At 51.0% G+C, this 16,262-nt stretch overlaps 1 protein-coding gene across 1 annotated transcript in view; it reads right to left on the bottom strand.

Annotated features, from left to right (window-relative positions):
- The window catches only part of ACSF2 (acyl-CoA synthetase family member 2), a 36,685-nt gene extending 20,624 nt beyond the window's left edge, over positions 1-16,061 (bottom strand). The window contains exons 1-10 of the mRNA XM_068413226.1: positions 15,973-16,061; positions 10,031-10,226; positions 8,509-8,637; positions 7,419-7,472; positions 4,197-4,315; positions 3,808-3,970; positions 3,264-3,359; positions 3,039-3,187; positions 2,326-2,417; positions 1,130-1,206 (exon numbers count right to left, since the gene is read on the bottom strand). Coding sequence (XP_068269327.1) covers positions 1,130-1,206; positions 2,326-2,417; positions 3,039-3,187; positions 3,264-3,359; positions 3,808-3,970; positions 4,197-4,315; positions 7,419-7,472; positions 8,509-8,637; positions 10,031-10,226; positions 15,973-16,061 — 1,164 coding nt within the window. The remainder of the gene's footprint in view (positions 1-1,129; positions 1,207-2,325; positions 2,418-3,038; positions 3,188-3,263; positions 3,360-3,807; positions 3,971-4,196; positions 4,316-7,418; positions 7,473-8,508; positions 8,638-10,030; positions 10,227-15,972) is intronic.
- Between the last annotated feature and the right edge of the window lie 201 nt (positions 16,062-16,262).

The following is a 16,262-nucleotide window of genomic DNA, read 5'->3' as shown; positions in this document are numbered from 1 at the left end:
GAGCAACTGTTTGGGAGGGTTTTATTATTTCTCTTTCTACAAAGCAGGAACATGTGACACCTAATCCATCCTGGGCACTTGCAGTAATGGCTGAAAATATTTTGTGAGGCCAGACTCAAGCCTACTATAAAAATAGGTAGCTGTCACCTGACAGAGTCTGGGCAATGGCACCAGGGCTGGCCCTGGTGTTTTCAGCTCGGCATTAAGAGCGCCACATCCAGGAAAAAATCCTGGCTGCCTCTGAGCCGGCTCCAGGACAGATGCCCTGGGCTCCCCTGGTCCATGGCAGAGCACACAGTCGTCCCTGTAAAACCCTGATGCTGTTGTGGTCCGGGCCTGCCAACAGTAACACGCCTAAGCTGCCTCCCAGCCCCGCGTGTTTATCCATCACGACACTCTGCTTCCTCAGCAACTGCAAGCAGCGCGGCACCGAAATGACTTCCTTTAAAGTAAAACAAAACCTGCCTATAAGACACGTCACCTGGAGTGCCATGGACCCCCCTCGCTGGTGGCTTGTCCTCCTCCACATGGAGGACATGCTGATGCTCTCACATGGGGACATGCGATGGAGCAGCAGCACGCATGCTCCAACACGTGCTGCCCTTCGGGCAACGCAACGCCTGGGGCTGCACGTGTGGATGGCGCCGTCCCCATGTTCAGACTCAAACATGTAGCATGCAACAAGGTTTTATATCTGCATGCAGTCCAGGATGGTGAAAGGAACCCGACAGCTCTGCAGCAAGATGAACACATGCACCCACCCACGCCGATACAAACCAGCAACGCCTCATCCGTAATCATCCATCCTTGCAGCATGTACAACAGAAGGGTTTAAAAGCTTTGAAATGCACCAGCTGAAGCTCAGTTGACAACACTGAATGCAATATCTTCTTGTCTTACACAGCTTCCTCCCCAGACACCCCACCAGCAACCATGCAGCAACCCCCTTCTCCTCCCAGCCCCTCTACCCCTTCACTCCTCATCCTGACCTTGTACCCATGGTCCCATCACGCCTGATCCCAGCAGCTCCGGCACTGCCAGGTACCGCTGCAGCGCAGAGATGCCCAAACTCAGGGTCTCACCATGACAAACACCACTTGTAGCTCTAGTCACAGCAACCACGACTCACCACGATCTCCGGCATGTGCATCTTGGCCATAATCATCTTCATGATCTCAGGGGGAACAGGAGAACCTGCAATGACTCCTGGAAGAAAGAGGAAGAGATGACTGTCTTGGAAACCATCTGTTTATTCCCAGGAGCGGTCCCTCAGAAGGCTCTGCACTCCCAGATTCAAATGCTGGCAAGACCTTTGGGATACACCGGTTCCTGTCAAAATACTTCCTATTTTTACGGATACAGTCCTAGTTATTCTAGAAGCAAAGGCTGCAGCAAGGCCAGTTTGCCTGAATGACTTAAGGGTTGGCAGAGTTCACTCGTTAGGAAAATAAACTCTATAGCACAAACCTAGTCCAAGCTGCAGTTCCCAAAAAAAAAAAAAAAGATTTAGAGCAGAAAGAGGCACAGATTTTTAGCAGGACAAACACTCCCATCGATCATCACAACCATAAAACCAAAACCCTTTCCTCCTGCCTTGCACAGAGCAGCCCTTTTGGGAGAGGGCAGATCACATTTTCACCTGTTACATCCTAGGATGGCGAAGCAAAAGAGCGGGGTAATATATAGGCTTTGCTGGGGAACAAGACAAGACAGGATCATTTTTCACACAGCAGAAATGATTAGCTGATCTGCTTAAATGTTTCTTTATGCTCCAGCACCACCTTCTCTCTGTGCTGTTCTTGCTCCAGAAGGGCCGGGGGTCTCCCCGTTTCAGCTCAGCTATTTCCATCGCTGGCTGCGATGAGAGAAAGCTCCAGCACACATTATCACACCCTCTACAGCGCTTAGATGAATGACTTCAAAAACAGGCAGGAAACTTTAGGTCAGCGAAATCACAGCGTAGCTCTGCTTTAGGGACCGTGCCAGCCTAAAGCACACAAAGCATCTGCTGCCACACGGCGGTGGCTGGGGAGACGAGAGTCGAGCAAAACCAGCCTTCCCAGCTCCCCGACCTAGCAGATAAAACAGAAAAGTCCTTCCCCGATCTGCTTGAAGATTAAAGAAATCTTAAAAGTACATAATTCCTGAAGGAAACCCCAAGGAAAGGAAACGTAGCATCAAATTAACAGTGAAACACAAGGCTCGTGCAACTAAACTCTTCCCTCCAGAAGAGCGATCTGCTCGTAAAGCTTAATACAGCCTCCCAGCAGGGAACCAATAATACCCAGTTTCTTGGGATTCTTCCATTTGAGCCATCAGACTTACCTCCCCGGAGAGTTGACAAGTCGTAGGAGGCAAAGTCCGGCTGGGAGAGCATGTCTATGAACATGGTTGGTGTGCCGTGCAGGAAGGAGCATCTTCGGGAAGGGGAGAGAAAAGGCAAAGCTGCAGAGCTGGAACTAGGGGCAGCCCCAGCTCAGCACCCCATCCCATCCCATCCTGTCCCGTCCCACCACACATGGGGCTGCGGAGCAGCAGCACGGAGGCAGGCACAGCAGATGTGCTGTTCATCACTGCACATATACGTATGTATAAAAAAATATATATAAATATACATATATGTGTGTATTATGCATACACAACGATAGCTCTCTTGTTTTACAAACTACACATGAAGAACAAGCTGGAAATGCAACTATCTCAGCAGCAGAGCTGGACTTGGAGAAGAAGGGCAGGTGGTTTGGTGTAAAAACACACCAGCCAGAGCAAACCACGACAACATGGTGCTTTCCAGCCAAAGCCCTACAGTGACCTGAAGGATCCCTTATTTTTGGGAAAAAAAGAAGTTTGACAAACTCCCAAGTGCAGCTGGAAAGGATTTAGGCTCCTGAAGTGCCTGTGCAAGCACATGCACCAGCAAACCTGCCTCTCCTGTCGTGGGAAGGAAGAGCGTGAGCAATGGCCTGGCGAGACAAGAGAAGAAAGCACCGCCACAAGGCAACGAACTCCTCTGTAGCAAGACACAAACAAACTCTCACTTCTCTCGAGACACTGCCTCCAGCGCAGCCTTCCCCTCGAAACTTGGAGACGAGAAGATGCAGGAGGACCCATGCAGAGCCATCACCACACAGCCTCCTACCGACGCCAGGCAATGATAGAGGGGTGCAGGGACGCCAACGCGATAGTCCTGGGATGAAGCCAAAGGCAACAGTGAGGAGAAGAGATCTTCCAGTCCGTGACTAGCCCATCTCACCGAGACCCACCTGCTCCGTGATGCCCAGCCTCAGACCGATCAGATTGGCATTATTCACAATGTTCCTGTGAGAGAGGGTGGCTCCTTTGGGGCGTCCCGTCGTCCCCTGAAAGACACAGGGCATTCTGCAATGATGCCACCTTTTCCAAGGATGAGCTACGTGTGCTCTGGGGAGATTTCCTAGGCAGGCTCTGGGATGATCTTGCACTTCTCTCTCCATTCAGACCTGGAAGACTTTTTTTTTTTTCCTTTAACACCATCTGAATCCCAAACTGCACAAAAAAAAAAATGGTCCAACTTCAGCAGCTGGACAGAATTCACATGACACCCTCTCATCTCCATCAGCCCTTGACAAAGGGCTGAGCAGCAAGAATGGAAGAAGTAAGGGGAAATGCTAGAACGCTTCCTCCATCCTACAGCAGAAGATGGAACCAGGACTTGGTCTCAGAAGGCAGAAGGCAAAGGAAATGGGGTGCTCAGCATCGCACACATCCTTCCCCGTGTTCCCAGTGAGGAACCCAACCACAAGGCACAGAGCAGGCAGAAGCACCTACTGAAGTGAACTGGATGTTGATGGGGTCATTGCAGGAAAGGGTCTGCTGCACAGCTCTTAACTGCTTCATGTGGCTGCTGTCCCCAGCCTGCATCACTTCATCCATGTGGAAGGTGCCAGGCAGCTTGGAGTCCGCTGTGATGACAACGGATAATTCAGGCAGCCTGGTAGAAAGAAAAATACCATCAACAACAATGGAGCAAGGAGAAAACTGCCCAGATAGGCTTACGCCAGTCAGGGCAAACCTCCAGGACAGCCTGGCTTGTTCTCTTCAGATCTGACCCTGTGTGGGTCCTTCTTCCACCAGAGCCTGTGTCGTGCAGCTGGGAGGACACAAGGCAGGACACAGCTGTGAGGTCAGTGCAAAGACACCAGATGTTCCTGACTCACCTTTTGCTCTTTATTCCCCCTGGACTGGATTTTTCTAGCTCGGGACATGACTGCTTTAGAATATCATAGTATTTCTGTGTTTTAAATTGGGTGGGAAACACCAGTGCCTTACAGCCAACCTGTGAAGGGAGACAGAAACTCATGAGAAGTCACGTCGGGTTGATGTTCAGGACATGATAAAGAGCAGTCACCGCCGCCACAGGAACGTGCACAGCCCCGTGACCCCTCACGGCAAGGGTCAGCCATTAACACCGCACCGGGATTTTCTCCATGGCTTGTTTCTGTAAGCACATGATACAGCGAGCTCTCTCCAGGCTAAATCCATAGATTTTTAACTCTTAATAAGAGCCGTGGTGTGCAGTGGTTTAAAGATTCACCGCAGAGCATGACCCAGGTCTTTGCACAGCGAGGGCGCAGCAGCCACCCTCCCGGGGCTGGGGATGTGCCTCCAGCACGCAGGTTCACTGAGGGCAAATGCAAACCTCACAGCTGTGCACCCATAAAACCCCTGGAGGCACAGGGCAGGGGGCTGTTACTGCACGCCCAGCGCCCCGAGCCCTGGTTCAGGTACGCAGCCGGGGCTTTGTTCCTCCCTGGTGTTGGGTTCAGGATGGGCTGGGCGCTTTTTGCTGGGCAAGAGAGCAGAGCTGCAGCCTGAGGTCCCCTCTTCTCCCAGGATCAATGCTCCTCATTGCGAGCACAAGGCAAACAAGTGATTTTTCAGATTATCAGTCCCGAAGCTAACAAAAAGCCCAGTCCCAAAATATGAAAAAAACCCAAAACACCCTAATTTGAGTTGATCTGAAATGAGGATTTTTAAGGAACTCTGGGAAAACAAGGAAACCTAAAGACTGCCTCTCAGGTCAAGTCAAGCTTTTGTTGTGGTTTTCTTTTTTTTTAAGGTGTTCCATCTCCTAAGATTTTTCCATCTCTTTTTAAAGCGTTAGCTATTTTGAAAATTAAAACATTCTTCATTCAACATTTACACTTACATAATCCTGAAACAAAGCGCTTTAATTACTCCAAGAATGTCTATTTCTTTTTCAGCAGAGGAGATTTGCTGAATTTGACCCAGATTTGCAAACTGCTTTCATCTTCCAAAAAAAAAAAAAGCATTCTTGTCAAATAAACTATTTACATAAATGATTTACTCGGCTGTTTTCATTATTTTCACAAAGTCCGTGAAATAAGGAGACCAAGGCTACGACAATAATTTATTCATAAGTACCCCCTGGGGTTTGTCAGAAGGGAAGAAAAACATTTGCTCTATTTTCTGGAACAGTCTGCCCAGAACCCAGGGGACTGAGTCTGTTCTGGGATGTTTTGGGCCTTTGTAACTTCTTACTATTAGTTCCTTCAAACTACTGCTCTGGTTGAACTAGCTCTGCAAAATAGATGCTACTTGAGGAGAGGAGCTTGCAGGGCAGATGATATATGAGATAAGGGTCTCTAGTTGAGCATCTCCCACTTAGTTTCAACCTGAATGGCAGCAGACCCATCTTCAAAGGACCTGTCATATGAAAGTTGTCATCAGTTTGCTTTTACAAAGCCCTGGAAATGTAGCAGGAGTCAGAGGAATGGCTATTCAGTGTGTACTTCTGTATATAGCAAAGGGAGGGACCTGATGGTGCAAGGAAGGGACTGCACAGGCTGACGGGATCCAACAGGCAAAGCCCTGAAGTCTTTAGGGGTTTTGTTGTGCAAACAAACAAATACAAACAAATAATTAAGGAGGTGAGGGATACCAGAGATGCCAGTGCCAAAGGTACGTGGAGGAGCCAGGAATGCTAGCAAACCTGGGAGGGTGGAACAGAGGAACCCCCAACAGAGCTGAAGCACATTTCTGCTCTTACCCCACCGACACTCCAGATCGACACTGGAGGAGGAAAATCAGAGCAGGCTCTTGACATGAAGAGATGGGAAGGAAAACAAAAGCCACCTCTTGCTGGGGCAAAAGGAAAGTACAGACACGTGCGTTTGCACCTGGTGAGAGAAGCAGGAGGACACCCGCATGGGGAGGGACGTGCTCCACTGCAGCTCCGCGCTCAATTCCAGCGCACAAGAACAAGAGCAACACCAGTGAGACCACCGTGAGAGGATTAAACGGGAACTCAAATTGCAGCCCAGCAACCGAATTACAGAGTTACTGATGCAAGAGAAAAGCCTCCCTTCGTTGCTAGAAATTATCCACTTGCTAGGTAAAGCAAGAACTCGGGTGGTGCTGGGGAGACCCACAAGCGGTTCCCTCTCTTCTGGCATCAGCCTTTGATTTAAAGCTGAACAAACCACAGATTAGCACATCAGCTTCTTAATCCTAGGATTAATTTTTAGCCATCAAATGTTTAATAACCTGAATTTCTTGTTACTGGAGCTAAGGAGCCAGAACAGTTTAAACTGGTGGGCGCAACTCAAACCCAGGCAGGTGTACGAGGGTAGCTGAGGCAGTAAGGATCAGACAGCAGAAAGATGTCAAGCAGTGGCAATACCTAGGACTTAAACCAGGTTAAACCCAAGGCCAGCAAGGCCTAGGACAAATCTGGGAAGAAGAAATCAAGCTACCAAGTAGGCTGGTCCTTTCTGAGCCTTCCTCCTTTCTACTTTCAAGGTTAAAACCCCAGATGGTGATTTTTGCCCCGAGCAGGAGGCAGGCAGGATGGCACCGAGCCGGGGAGGGCAGCTGCGTGGTGCTCTCCCTCCCAGGCAGGCTGGGGCATGAGCGTGGGAAAGCTCAAACTGATTTAAGACAGATATTGCCCTAGAGATTGCAGCCACGCTCTGTTACTACATAGTCTCTGCTGTCCTGGCTGCCAGCTTCTCGGGTAGTCCCTGGGTCAGATATTTAGACTTGCCTTGCTTTCCTCATTCCCTAGCAAACGATTGCTGGCCAGTATGGTTGTTACTGGTGTAATATTGGCAGTACATGGTTTGCAGCAGAGAGGGAGGGGGATGAGAAGGATGCAGAAGCCTCCATCAAACAGACAGGGTGGCAGCCACAGGGAACAGCAATAAACGTGACCACTTAACTGCGGCTTCATGCCCTTGGTGGTGTTCCCTCCACATGGCCACCACCAGCCCTGCTCTCCAGCCAGCTCTCCCTGACATGCCCAAGTCTTAAGCAGAAGCTCATCTGTACTGTGTCCCCACTATCCCCTTCCACAGACGGCTGCTCGTATGAGTTCGCACAACAAATCAATTCGCGTTACCAACCAGTGCCATACAAACCTTCCTGAGGACAAACTCCAGCTCCAGGGCCTGGTAGGCTGGATTCACAGATACCTGAAAAGAGAGAAACAAGAAGGCTGATCAGAGTTACCCTTGCCTTGAAAACCCTCCCCCCTAACACATATTCCAACAGAAAAGTTTTCCCAGGGACAAGCCACACTCAAAGCCTCTCCTCCAATATGCAGAACTAAGAGCTCACCACCACAGGGATTTCACATTCACCAGAAAAAACTAGCTGAATCCTGTGTTTGCATGACAGAAAACAACCAAAAAAAAAGAGAAGAGGTTTATGTGAGGTCATGTAGTCAATACAGAGTTTCAGGAACAGAAACCAGATCTCGTCTCCCATGGAGACATTCAATCCACTAAATTGAAGACTCAAAACTCAAAAGCAAGTCAGGTTTCTTGATGGACAACCATGAAAATACCAGCTTTCCCTTGTCCAGCTCTCCACAGAAGCAGTATTGGCCACTGGAGTTGAGTCCACCCCCAGGTTCATACTGAGCCATGCTCATCCACCCTGTTACTGTCTTAGCAGACACTGAGATGAACCATGACGAAGAAAACAGACCAGAAGGTAGAGTGCAGTCCTTACCACGGTGCACTGTCTAAATAACACACATTTTGGTGAATGTGCCAGGTCATACTATCAAATGAAAATTGGCTTTTGGGGATACGCAGCTTGGACTAGATTTTTAAGCGAGCATTTGCACCATGAAGCAACACAGGTCCTATTTAGAAGGGATCTAAATAGCTGGTAACTGTTTAGGACAGCAGCATGCTACATAAAAACACTCCTATAGGCAAAAGCACGTCTCCTTCTATCATCAGCTGCTGCAAGCTCGTTCACAGCAGCCCATTTCTTGCTGCTCCTTCCTCTGCAGTCTGCTTTCCTACCTCATGGAGGACAAAGATGCAGAGGGCTGCACAGATCTTGTTTAAATAATGGATTCAGTTACAGCCAGCATGCTGGGTAAGAGCACGGAAAAAGAGACACCAAACTCTACTCTCCAGTATCTCCTACTGCTTCTTTGTCTCCATTTCCTTTCCCAACACACTGCTAAAAAGCCAGACACAGCACACTCCTTACCAGGATGATTCCTGCCTGGGCAGTTGCAAACTGCATGAGCACCCACTCGTATTTATTGGGACCCCACATCCCCAGCCGGTCTCCCTTCCTCAGGCCAAGGGCCAGAAGCCCAGCTGCCGCACGGTCCACCTGTAAAATACAAGGCAAGAGCCTGAGGATCACACACAGGATGCAAGGGGGGATATTTGTCTCCAGGCATTGCTTTCTGGGGAAAAAGCATTGTCTTTGCAACTGAAATCGGACAGAAGGTACCTTTGCTGTGCAGTCTGTCAGCCTGCTGCTGCCCCAGCAGCATCTCCTGAGTCACAGAGCAGCCCAGCCCCTGCTCAGCAGGCTGGCTGAAAGCATAGGAACAAGTGTGGAACAATACAACAAAGCAGGAAAGAAAGCAAACTAGGCAATTACCTACAAACAGTTGCAAATTAATTCTTGCCCAAAGACTATTTAGTGTCCAGCTCCCCATCAACTCAACTCAGGACTAAGCCTTACTCATATGCTGGGCCCATCTGCGCTGTTGGATCTGCCTCCGTTCTGCCATATCACTTCCTTCTGAAAGGACTCGGGTGAAGAAAACTGTATCAAGTGATTTTTGACCAGTTTGGGGTTCCTATCCTCATTAACTTGAATTCAGCCACTATATTAACATGACTACTTTATTTTTGCAAGATGGTAACAGTGTTTCAGGTGTGCAGACATATGTATAAATATTCTGAGGTATTCAGGACAGTTTGTATAGTTTTGTTGTGCTCTCAAATGGATTTATGAAATCTACCCTGTAGGAGATAGGAATTTGAGGAATAGCTATTCTCTGATTTAGGTCTGAATTACAGCCCACTTTCTAAAATTAGGGTGAACACAGCTAATCTTGTTTATCTGAATGGATGTAACCAAAATGCTAGGAAATGTAAAAAAAAAAAAACACAACCCAAACAATTCTTCCTATCCAAGATCATATAATACATTAAATAGAAACTTTCCAGGTAGTTAGCCCTGAAATATTGCCCCTCCATTCAGAATATATATTCGTATGTAATAAGCACACACACATAGATACACCCACAGATGTTTTTGCATATGATATTGAGACCAAGTCCTTGACTTTGCTCAGTTGCCTTTGTGCTTGGACTAGAAAGCTCCACGCACTCAGGACCTCTGACAGTCAGAGCAGAGTGACTAATATAAGAGTGGATAAAAACACCATGACTCAGCCCATAACACATCAGATAGGGGAGATAATTTTTAAGTATGAAAGTTCATTCCAGGATTTTCAGCAAGCATTTTACATACGCTGCCTTCTCCCTTTGATCTTGAGACTCTAAGGAGGACAAAGGCAGCACACGCCCATGGGGTGTTTGCTGGGGAGGTGCTGTCACCCTCTGCTCAGGGTCAGGATGAAGACCCACATAGGACACACCTCATTCCTGAGCTGAGCGATGAAACCGTTTTCCCTTTCTCCATCACGCCTGCTGCTGGAGGGCTCTCCACCCACCCGGGCTCTGCGAGGGGCGAACCAGGCACTCACCTCCTCTTTGAACTCAGCAAACGTCTTCCGAACCCCATCTCGGCAGAAGACCAAGGCGTCACGGTCGGGAAACCGCTCGACAGTATCATCCAGGCACTGGCCCATGGTTTTGTTGAGAAGGGGAATGTCTACGGTGCCCTGGACATAGCTGTTGGTCACCCTGTGCGAGGCAGAGGGCATCCCCGTGTGCAGGGCACTGTGAAAGACAAGGCGAAGAGTATATTCTTTAATATAATCCATCAATATAATTCTCCCCACCTGGAAGGATTATCAACCTGCCAACAGTACCAGGAGCACTCGATGCACATCCCCTTACTGGTGGGAACCACAGGCAGCTGCTTCAGCGGGTCAAGACCAGGAAGACCTCTGAAAGTCCTTGGAAAGTGCGTGAGGCAGCGTGGGGGGCACTGGGCAGGCAATGGCCTCAGCAACCCCGGTGCACCCCCCCGGACCTGCCCACAGCAGCAGGCAGCCCAGGCAGAGCCTCCGTCCCTCTGCTTGAAACCCGGCCCCTGCTCACGGATGGGGAAGGAGCCTGCACCAGCCCTGCGGGACCAGGCACAGCCGGGTCCTACGGTCATTCACGGGGGGTGAAAACTACCCGGACCTTTTGGGATATCTGGACAGATTATGGACTCTGCAGTTTACTGAGAGACGGCAACTGGATTTGGTCTTTCTGCAGCATTAAAAAGTGCAAATAACTTGGAAGGAACACAATCAAACCAGTTTGTAGGGAAATTCCCCCATCTGGCTTCTCTCTGCTGGGAAGAGCAGATGACTGAGAAAGTTAAAACTAAAGTCAGAGATCTGACATTTTATCACTCTCCAAAACGGTCTGCAGAGAAGAGTCTAATCCTGCACAATAAAAACCGTTTAGAAGAGTTCAAAGAAGCTGAGCTGTAAGCGAGGCATTTGCAAAGTAATGGTCTGTGTACACAACAGCAAGCGGGCTGGGCGTGCGTTACTGTCTCTGCCAGCCAGATCCAAGGAGTTCAGGGTACCGAAGGCAGCGTCAGTAAAACAAGGAGTCACCAGAGAGATGAAGGGAGAAGTGCAGAGGGAATAACACAGCAGGCTCATGGGGTGGAGGAGAATACACCCACTGCAACCACGATACAGGAGGGGAGGAGGAGAGCAGGGAGGTGTTTCCGCAGAGCAGCACCTGGGCAGCAATGGCACGACAGGGTCCTTGAGAGGAGCACAGAGACCTTGTGCTGGAGAGGGAACACAGTTAGGAGAGGCAGCGATGAGAAGACGTGGGCAGGGCGGTGGGGAAAAGCATTTTAACATCATTAAGGCTTTCACTGAGTTCTGATCATCAGTGGAAAAGCAGCGACCTCCCCTCAAACCGCAGCTCCTGACCACCCGCGTGCTGTGGTTCTTGCCCCGGTTTCTCTCCCCACCTCCTCAGAGCCTCTCTCTGCCCCCGCAGCCACCCCCCGCCACACTGCCCTCCCCCCTGGGCAGCCCCCCGCTTTCTCCATCCCTCCTCACTTCTTCCCTGCCTCCCCCCGTCCTCTCAGCTCCTCCGTTCCCACCTTCGGGGGTGCCCAGGAAGGACAGGGTGAAGGGACACTTGGGGGGTGCACAGCTCGGAGGCAAAGCCCTGTGTCTGCAGATTCAGTGTATGATGGGGGGGATCCCTGCCCTAGAGAGGAAAAACGGAGCAGCCTGAACTCAGTTTTCCCCGGCTTGTTACGGGATCAATATTCTGCACAGAGTCAGTGCTATTTAACACAAAATATTTGTTTCCCTGCCCACGAGAAACAAAACCTAGCATGAAATTACTTCCTCTGTGGGGTGGAGTTCAGCCTCGAGGATAAGCACAAAACAAGATATCACCTTCTGGGGGCAGTTTCACTCCGAGAGCCGAGCAGATGGCCTGACTGTCTTTCCCCCAATGCTTTTCGGCAGATGGAGGGTTGTGCAACTCCCACTGACTCTGCTCCGACGTCCCTCCTAGCTCTGCTCTTGGACAACTCACACCAGGGCTGTAAGGACTGCCCGAGGAGGAGGAGGAGGGAGGACAAGTGCTAAACTGAACTATCTTTGAAAGCTCCTGGGCAAGGCACGTAGATAAACTAGGAGATGACAGAAAGCTCTGCAGAAGAACAGCCTTTATAAATATAGGTTAGATAAAATAAAGGTTGTAAAAGCTCTCCCTAAGCCGAGGGAAGGATGAACGCTCCTGGGAAAGCGGTAAAAGCCACGGCTGCTGTTTGAAACAGCGACTGGAGAAGCCACTGCCCCATCACCATCGGGTGGTCTCAGACAAGCAGCTCCAGCCGCTCACGCAGGCAGATGAGGAAACCACAGGCTGTTTGCAAAAATGTTTAATGGAGACAACCACGCTCACGCCTCTCTAAAGCCAAGCTGCCTCCAGTTTCAGCAGAGCCTGTCCCTAAATACTCCATGTTTCTCTGCCAGCTGAGGCACAGACCAGTCCCTGCTCGCTCCCACAGCCTGAGAAGGGCTGGAGCGACCAAAGAGCAGCTGCTGACATGGTTGCGCAAGAGCACTTTCCCTGAGCACCCTCGCCGGGGTCACTGGGAGCCAAGCAGGCTCGGCGCTGGGCTGGAGCAGGAGCAAGTAAACAGAAGCATTTCATGGACTGCACGGTTCCTCTGGGGATACCACCCAAGGAACTAATTGGTAAAAAGTTTGGTCCAGCACATTTCTCCACCACAGGACTGAAAAACAAAGACCCCACCACAAAAGGAGATCGGAGAGAGGAGGAAAAATCATTAGAAAATTCAATTAAAATCCAGAACGTCCAGCTGAAACAGCCTCCTGCTCCCTGCACTCAATCTTCAAGAGGTACTTGCACAACCCTCTACCATCGCCAATGAAAAGGGTGGTATTCTATGCTGTCATGCCTTGGCAAAGCACGAGGCAGCCCAGGCTTCCTGCTCTTATTCTCTCTTTTTTTTTTCCCCAGGCCTGAAGAGCCAAAGGGTTTCACTGACCTCGCACGAACCAGAATTTCACACTAAATGCAAGAGGTTGCCAAGCTAGAGCCAAATGACGGTTCCACCTGCAGTCTTCACGGCTACGGCTTCCTCCCTATCCCCAAACATGGGGGTGAAAGAGCATCAAAGAGCAGTAAAAGACATCTTTATAAAGCCCAGCACTCCAAAACACTGCAAAAATACTGCTGATTCCCCTCACAGTGTGAAAACACACACAGCTTCTCTCAAAGGTCCGGAGCATTCACACCTCCAAGGCAAGGCATCAGTAGCTTTGAAATTCAGGCCTAAGATATCTCATGCTCATAACCCAGAGTCACTAACTCCTGTCAAAGTGCTTGCTCACATGGTTTCTTCAAATACATTAAGGAAAGCAAAATTCAAAGCTGTCGTCTGGTTTGAGCTCCCCGAATTCTGGTCTGATGTTCTCATGTGCTTCAGCATATCTGTGTCACTTATCTCCTGGCTATGGCAGAAGAGGAGGGTGTGGGATAAAACACAGCAGGCTGTCAGAGGCACTGGGGGTCAAGAACAAAAGGAACAAGGCAGATACATGATCCATTGATGATCAATAGCATCTTGCTGGAAATAATGTTGGGTCAGTCTCCCTCCTGCCTATAGCCAACAGCAGGGGTATATATCTGATCTGAAAGAATGTGTCAAGACACCTCTACAAAAAAAAAGGGTCCAAAGGATTTAGAAGGAATCTTTTTGTTCATTTTTGTTGCAGAAAACAAGTAATTCACCCTCCACCTCTTCCTACGAAGCATCTGGTACTGCTGGAGATAAAACAAGACCAACGGTCTGGTATTACAGCAGCTCTCATTTCCCTGACTCAGCCAGAGGAGAGCAAATAAAACCCTGCTTGCTCTTGGGTCTCAGCACAGACTCTTCGAGAGCACATGCCTTGGGTTGGTAACACATTCCAGCAGCAAGACAGCCCGCGGTGCCTGCAAAGGAGCCAGCCTCATCAGCAGGCTGCTCCTGCAAAGCTCCGTAACCCTCGAGTTCAGCAGCGCAACTGAACCGAGAAACATCAGAGACTTGGGGAAAAAATCACCCCCCTCCCATCCCGTGCGAAAGGCAGGGCAGCAGCCGAGTCCTGGCAAGCCCCGAGAGCGCTCCGGCCTTGTGGCAGCACGCAGAAACGATCAGGCTGAAGCAAGCACTCTCGACTGATCCTAGGAGCTCTGTGTATTTATCTTGGAACAGCCCCAACTAAAGTTTTATAGTTGTTAAGATAACCAGCTTCATTTTTCACCTTTAACTCTTCACCAGGCTCTACAGAAGCCATCAGAAGGGATGAGAGAGGAACACAAGGCAGAGGCATCAGCGTAACCCCCTGTCCCCTACGACGAGCCCACGAGCAAGCTCCCGCTCTGCAGCTGGGCAGGACCTGACCTGACCTGTGGTGCCATCCCCTCTGCATGTGAATGAAAGGCCCTGCCCTCCGAGGGCTTGGGAGCTGTCCTCACTGCAGAGTTCATACTCGGAGGGGTTCATGGACTCCCCAGCCAGTTCCTCTGTTCATGGACATCTACCGGGAGCTTCTACCCCTCAAAGCAAGAGCTTTGGGGTCTTTAACACAACTGCAATAAAAGGGTGGTGAAAGTTAACCCTGCTCTGCTCTATCCTTACATCGTCTTTACTCTTTAAAACAACCCTGTTGACTAAAGAGTTAACCAAGTTCTCATTACTTTTTTTTTTTGGTTTGGTTTGAGGAAGGATCAAGTCCCCAGAGCTGTGACTGCAGCAGACTTTTCAGTTACATTTTGCACTGCACCTCTCTCCCCTCTGCACTCTTCCTGCCAAAAGGATAAATACTGCTTAATGATAGGAGCAGAATTTAATAAACTTTTTTATAAAGTTACTAGAAAGAGTTTACTTCTCTAAATATGCCATCTTTTTACCCAAGCGCTTTGTGTTCCTGCCCCTCAGTTTCAGTTCTGGGCTGGAGTCCAAACTGCACTGAACTCTCTGTCCTGCTTCCCTTCCGATCCCTTTTCATAAGAACAGATTCTGAGACAGCAGTCTTGGCCCCAGCCGTGCACACGGGCTTCAGCCGCTTGCTCCTCATCTCGACCCAGCTGAAAAGAAACACCCGGACCCTGAGTGTGGAAAAACAAGAGCTGCTCCCCACTGTTCTTGGGGAGTTGCTCCCTGTAAGTCCTACCTCCCGGAGAGTATTAGGTTCCGAGTATCAGCTCATCCTTCAAAGCCCTTCCCAAAGCCGGTTGCTTTCCTATTGCTGTTCTTACCCAGGAACTTTACCCCAAGAGGCAGCACTGAAGAAAAGCAAAGCAAAGAACTGGCCTGACCCCCCCCGAACCTCAAAGCTCCTCGGTGCCCTGGCCGTGCTGGCCCTGGTGCCCCCCACCACCCTGCCCACCCAGGGGGCTGCACGGCCGCAGGACGGGGACACTGCCCAACGAAGCCCACAGATCAGAGCGCTGAAGGAGAACAGAGAAGCTGTTTGATACGTTTCACATTATTGTAACCAGACTGGAGCCGCTGCACAAAGAAAGTTCAGCCCCGGGCACATGTTCGCATCCCTCCGCGCGCTGTGCGGGGCTCATCCCTGCCCCTGGCCCCCTCCCAGGCCAGGGGGGCAGACCCAGGGGATGCCGCCTGTCTTCTGCGCTTTGGAGGGGTTTTAGGGGAGCCAAGGACCAGCGATACACACTGAGAGTGAAACCTCCAGCTGAACCTGCCCTCCCTGCGTGCACCCACCCACCTGGACACCCACCTCGCTCTGCAGCTGCCCTGTAGCCCCCGACCCCCATCGCACATGGCCTCCACCCCCAGAGCCCCCCGACCCCTGTCCCTTACAGCCTCTGTGCCCTACACCCCCCTCATCCTCTGCCCCCACAGCCTCCATCCCCTATAGCCCCCATCCCCTCTTACCCACGGCCCCCTGTACCCTATGGCCCCCCACCCTCTCCCTCCCCTCCGGCCCCCGCAGCCCCCTGTCCGTACCTGCCCGCCGGGCCCCCCCGCCGCCCGCCCGCCCGCCGCAGCAGGGGCAGCCCGCGGCGGGGCAGCGCTGCCAGCCGGGCCGTGGCCATGCCGGCGGCGGCAGCAGGAACCGGGCGCCCCGCACGGCCCGGACCGGCGCTCCGTACGCGGGGGCGGTGCGCACCGTGGCCCGCCCCGGCCCGCGGGGCCGAGCTGCGGCGGGGCGGGCTGGCTCGGGCCGGGCAGAGCGGGGACCCCCCCGGCACACGGCTCACACCTGCCCTCTCCTCTGCCACCCGAGTGTCCCCGCT

Source organism: Nyctibius grandis, chromosome 15, assembly GCF_013368605.1.
Source record: "Nyctibius grandis isolate bNycGra1 chromosome 15, bNycGra1.pri, whole genome shotgun sequence".
NCBI lineage: Eukaryota > Metazoa > Chordata > Aves > Nyctibiiformes > Nyctibiidae > Nyctibius > Nyctibius grandis.
Note: the sequence above shows the minus strand (reverse complement) of the source record. Positions and strands in the feature narration are given on the sequence as shown.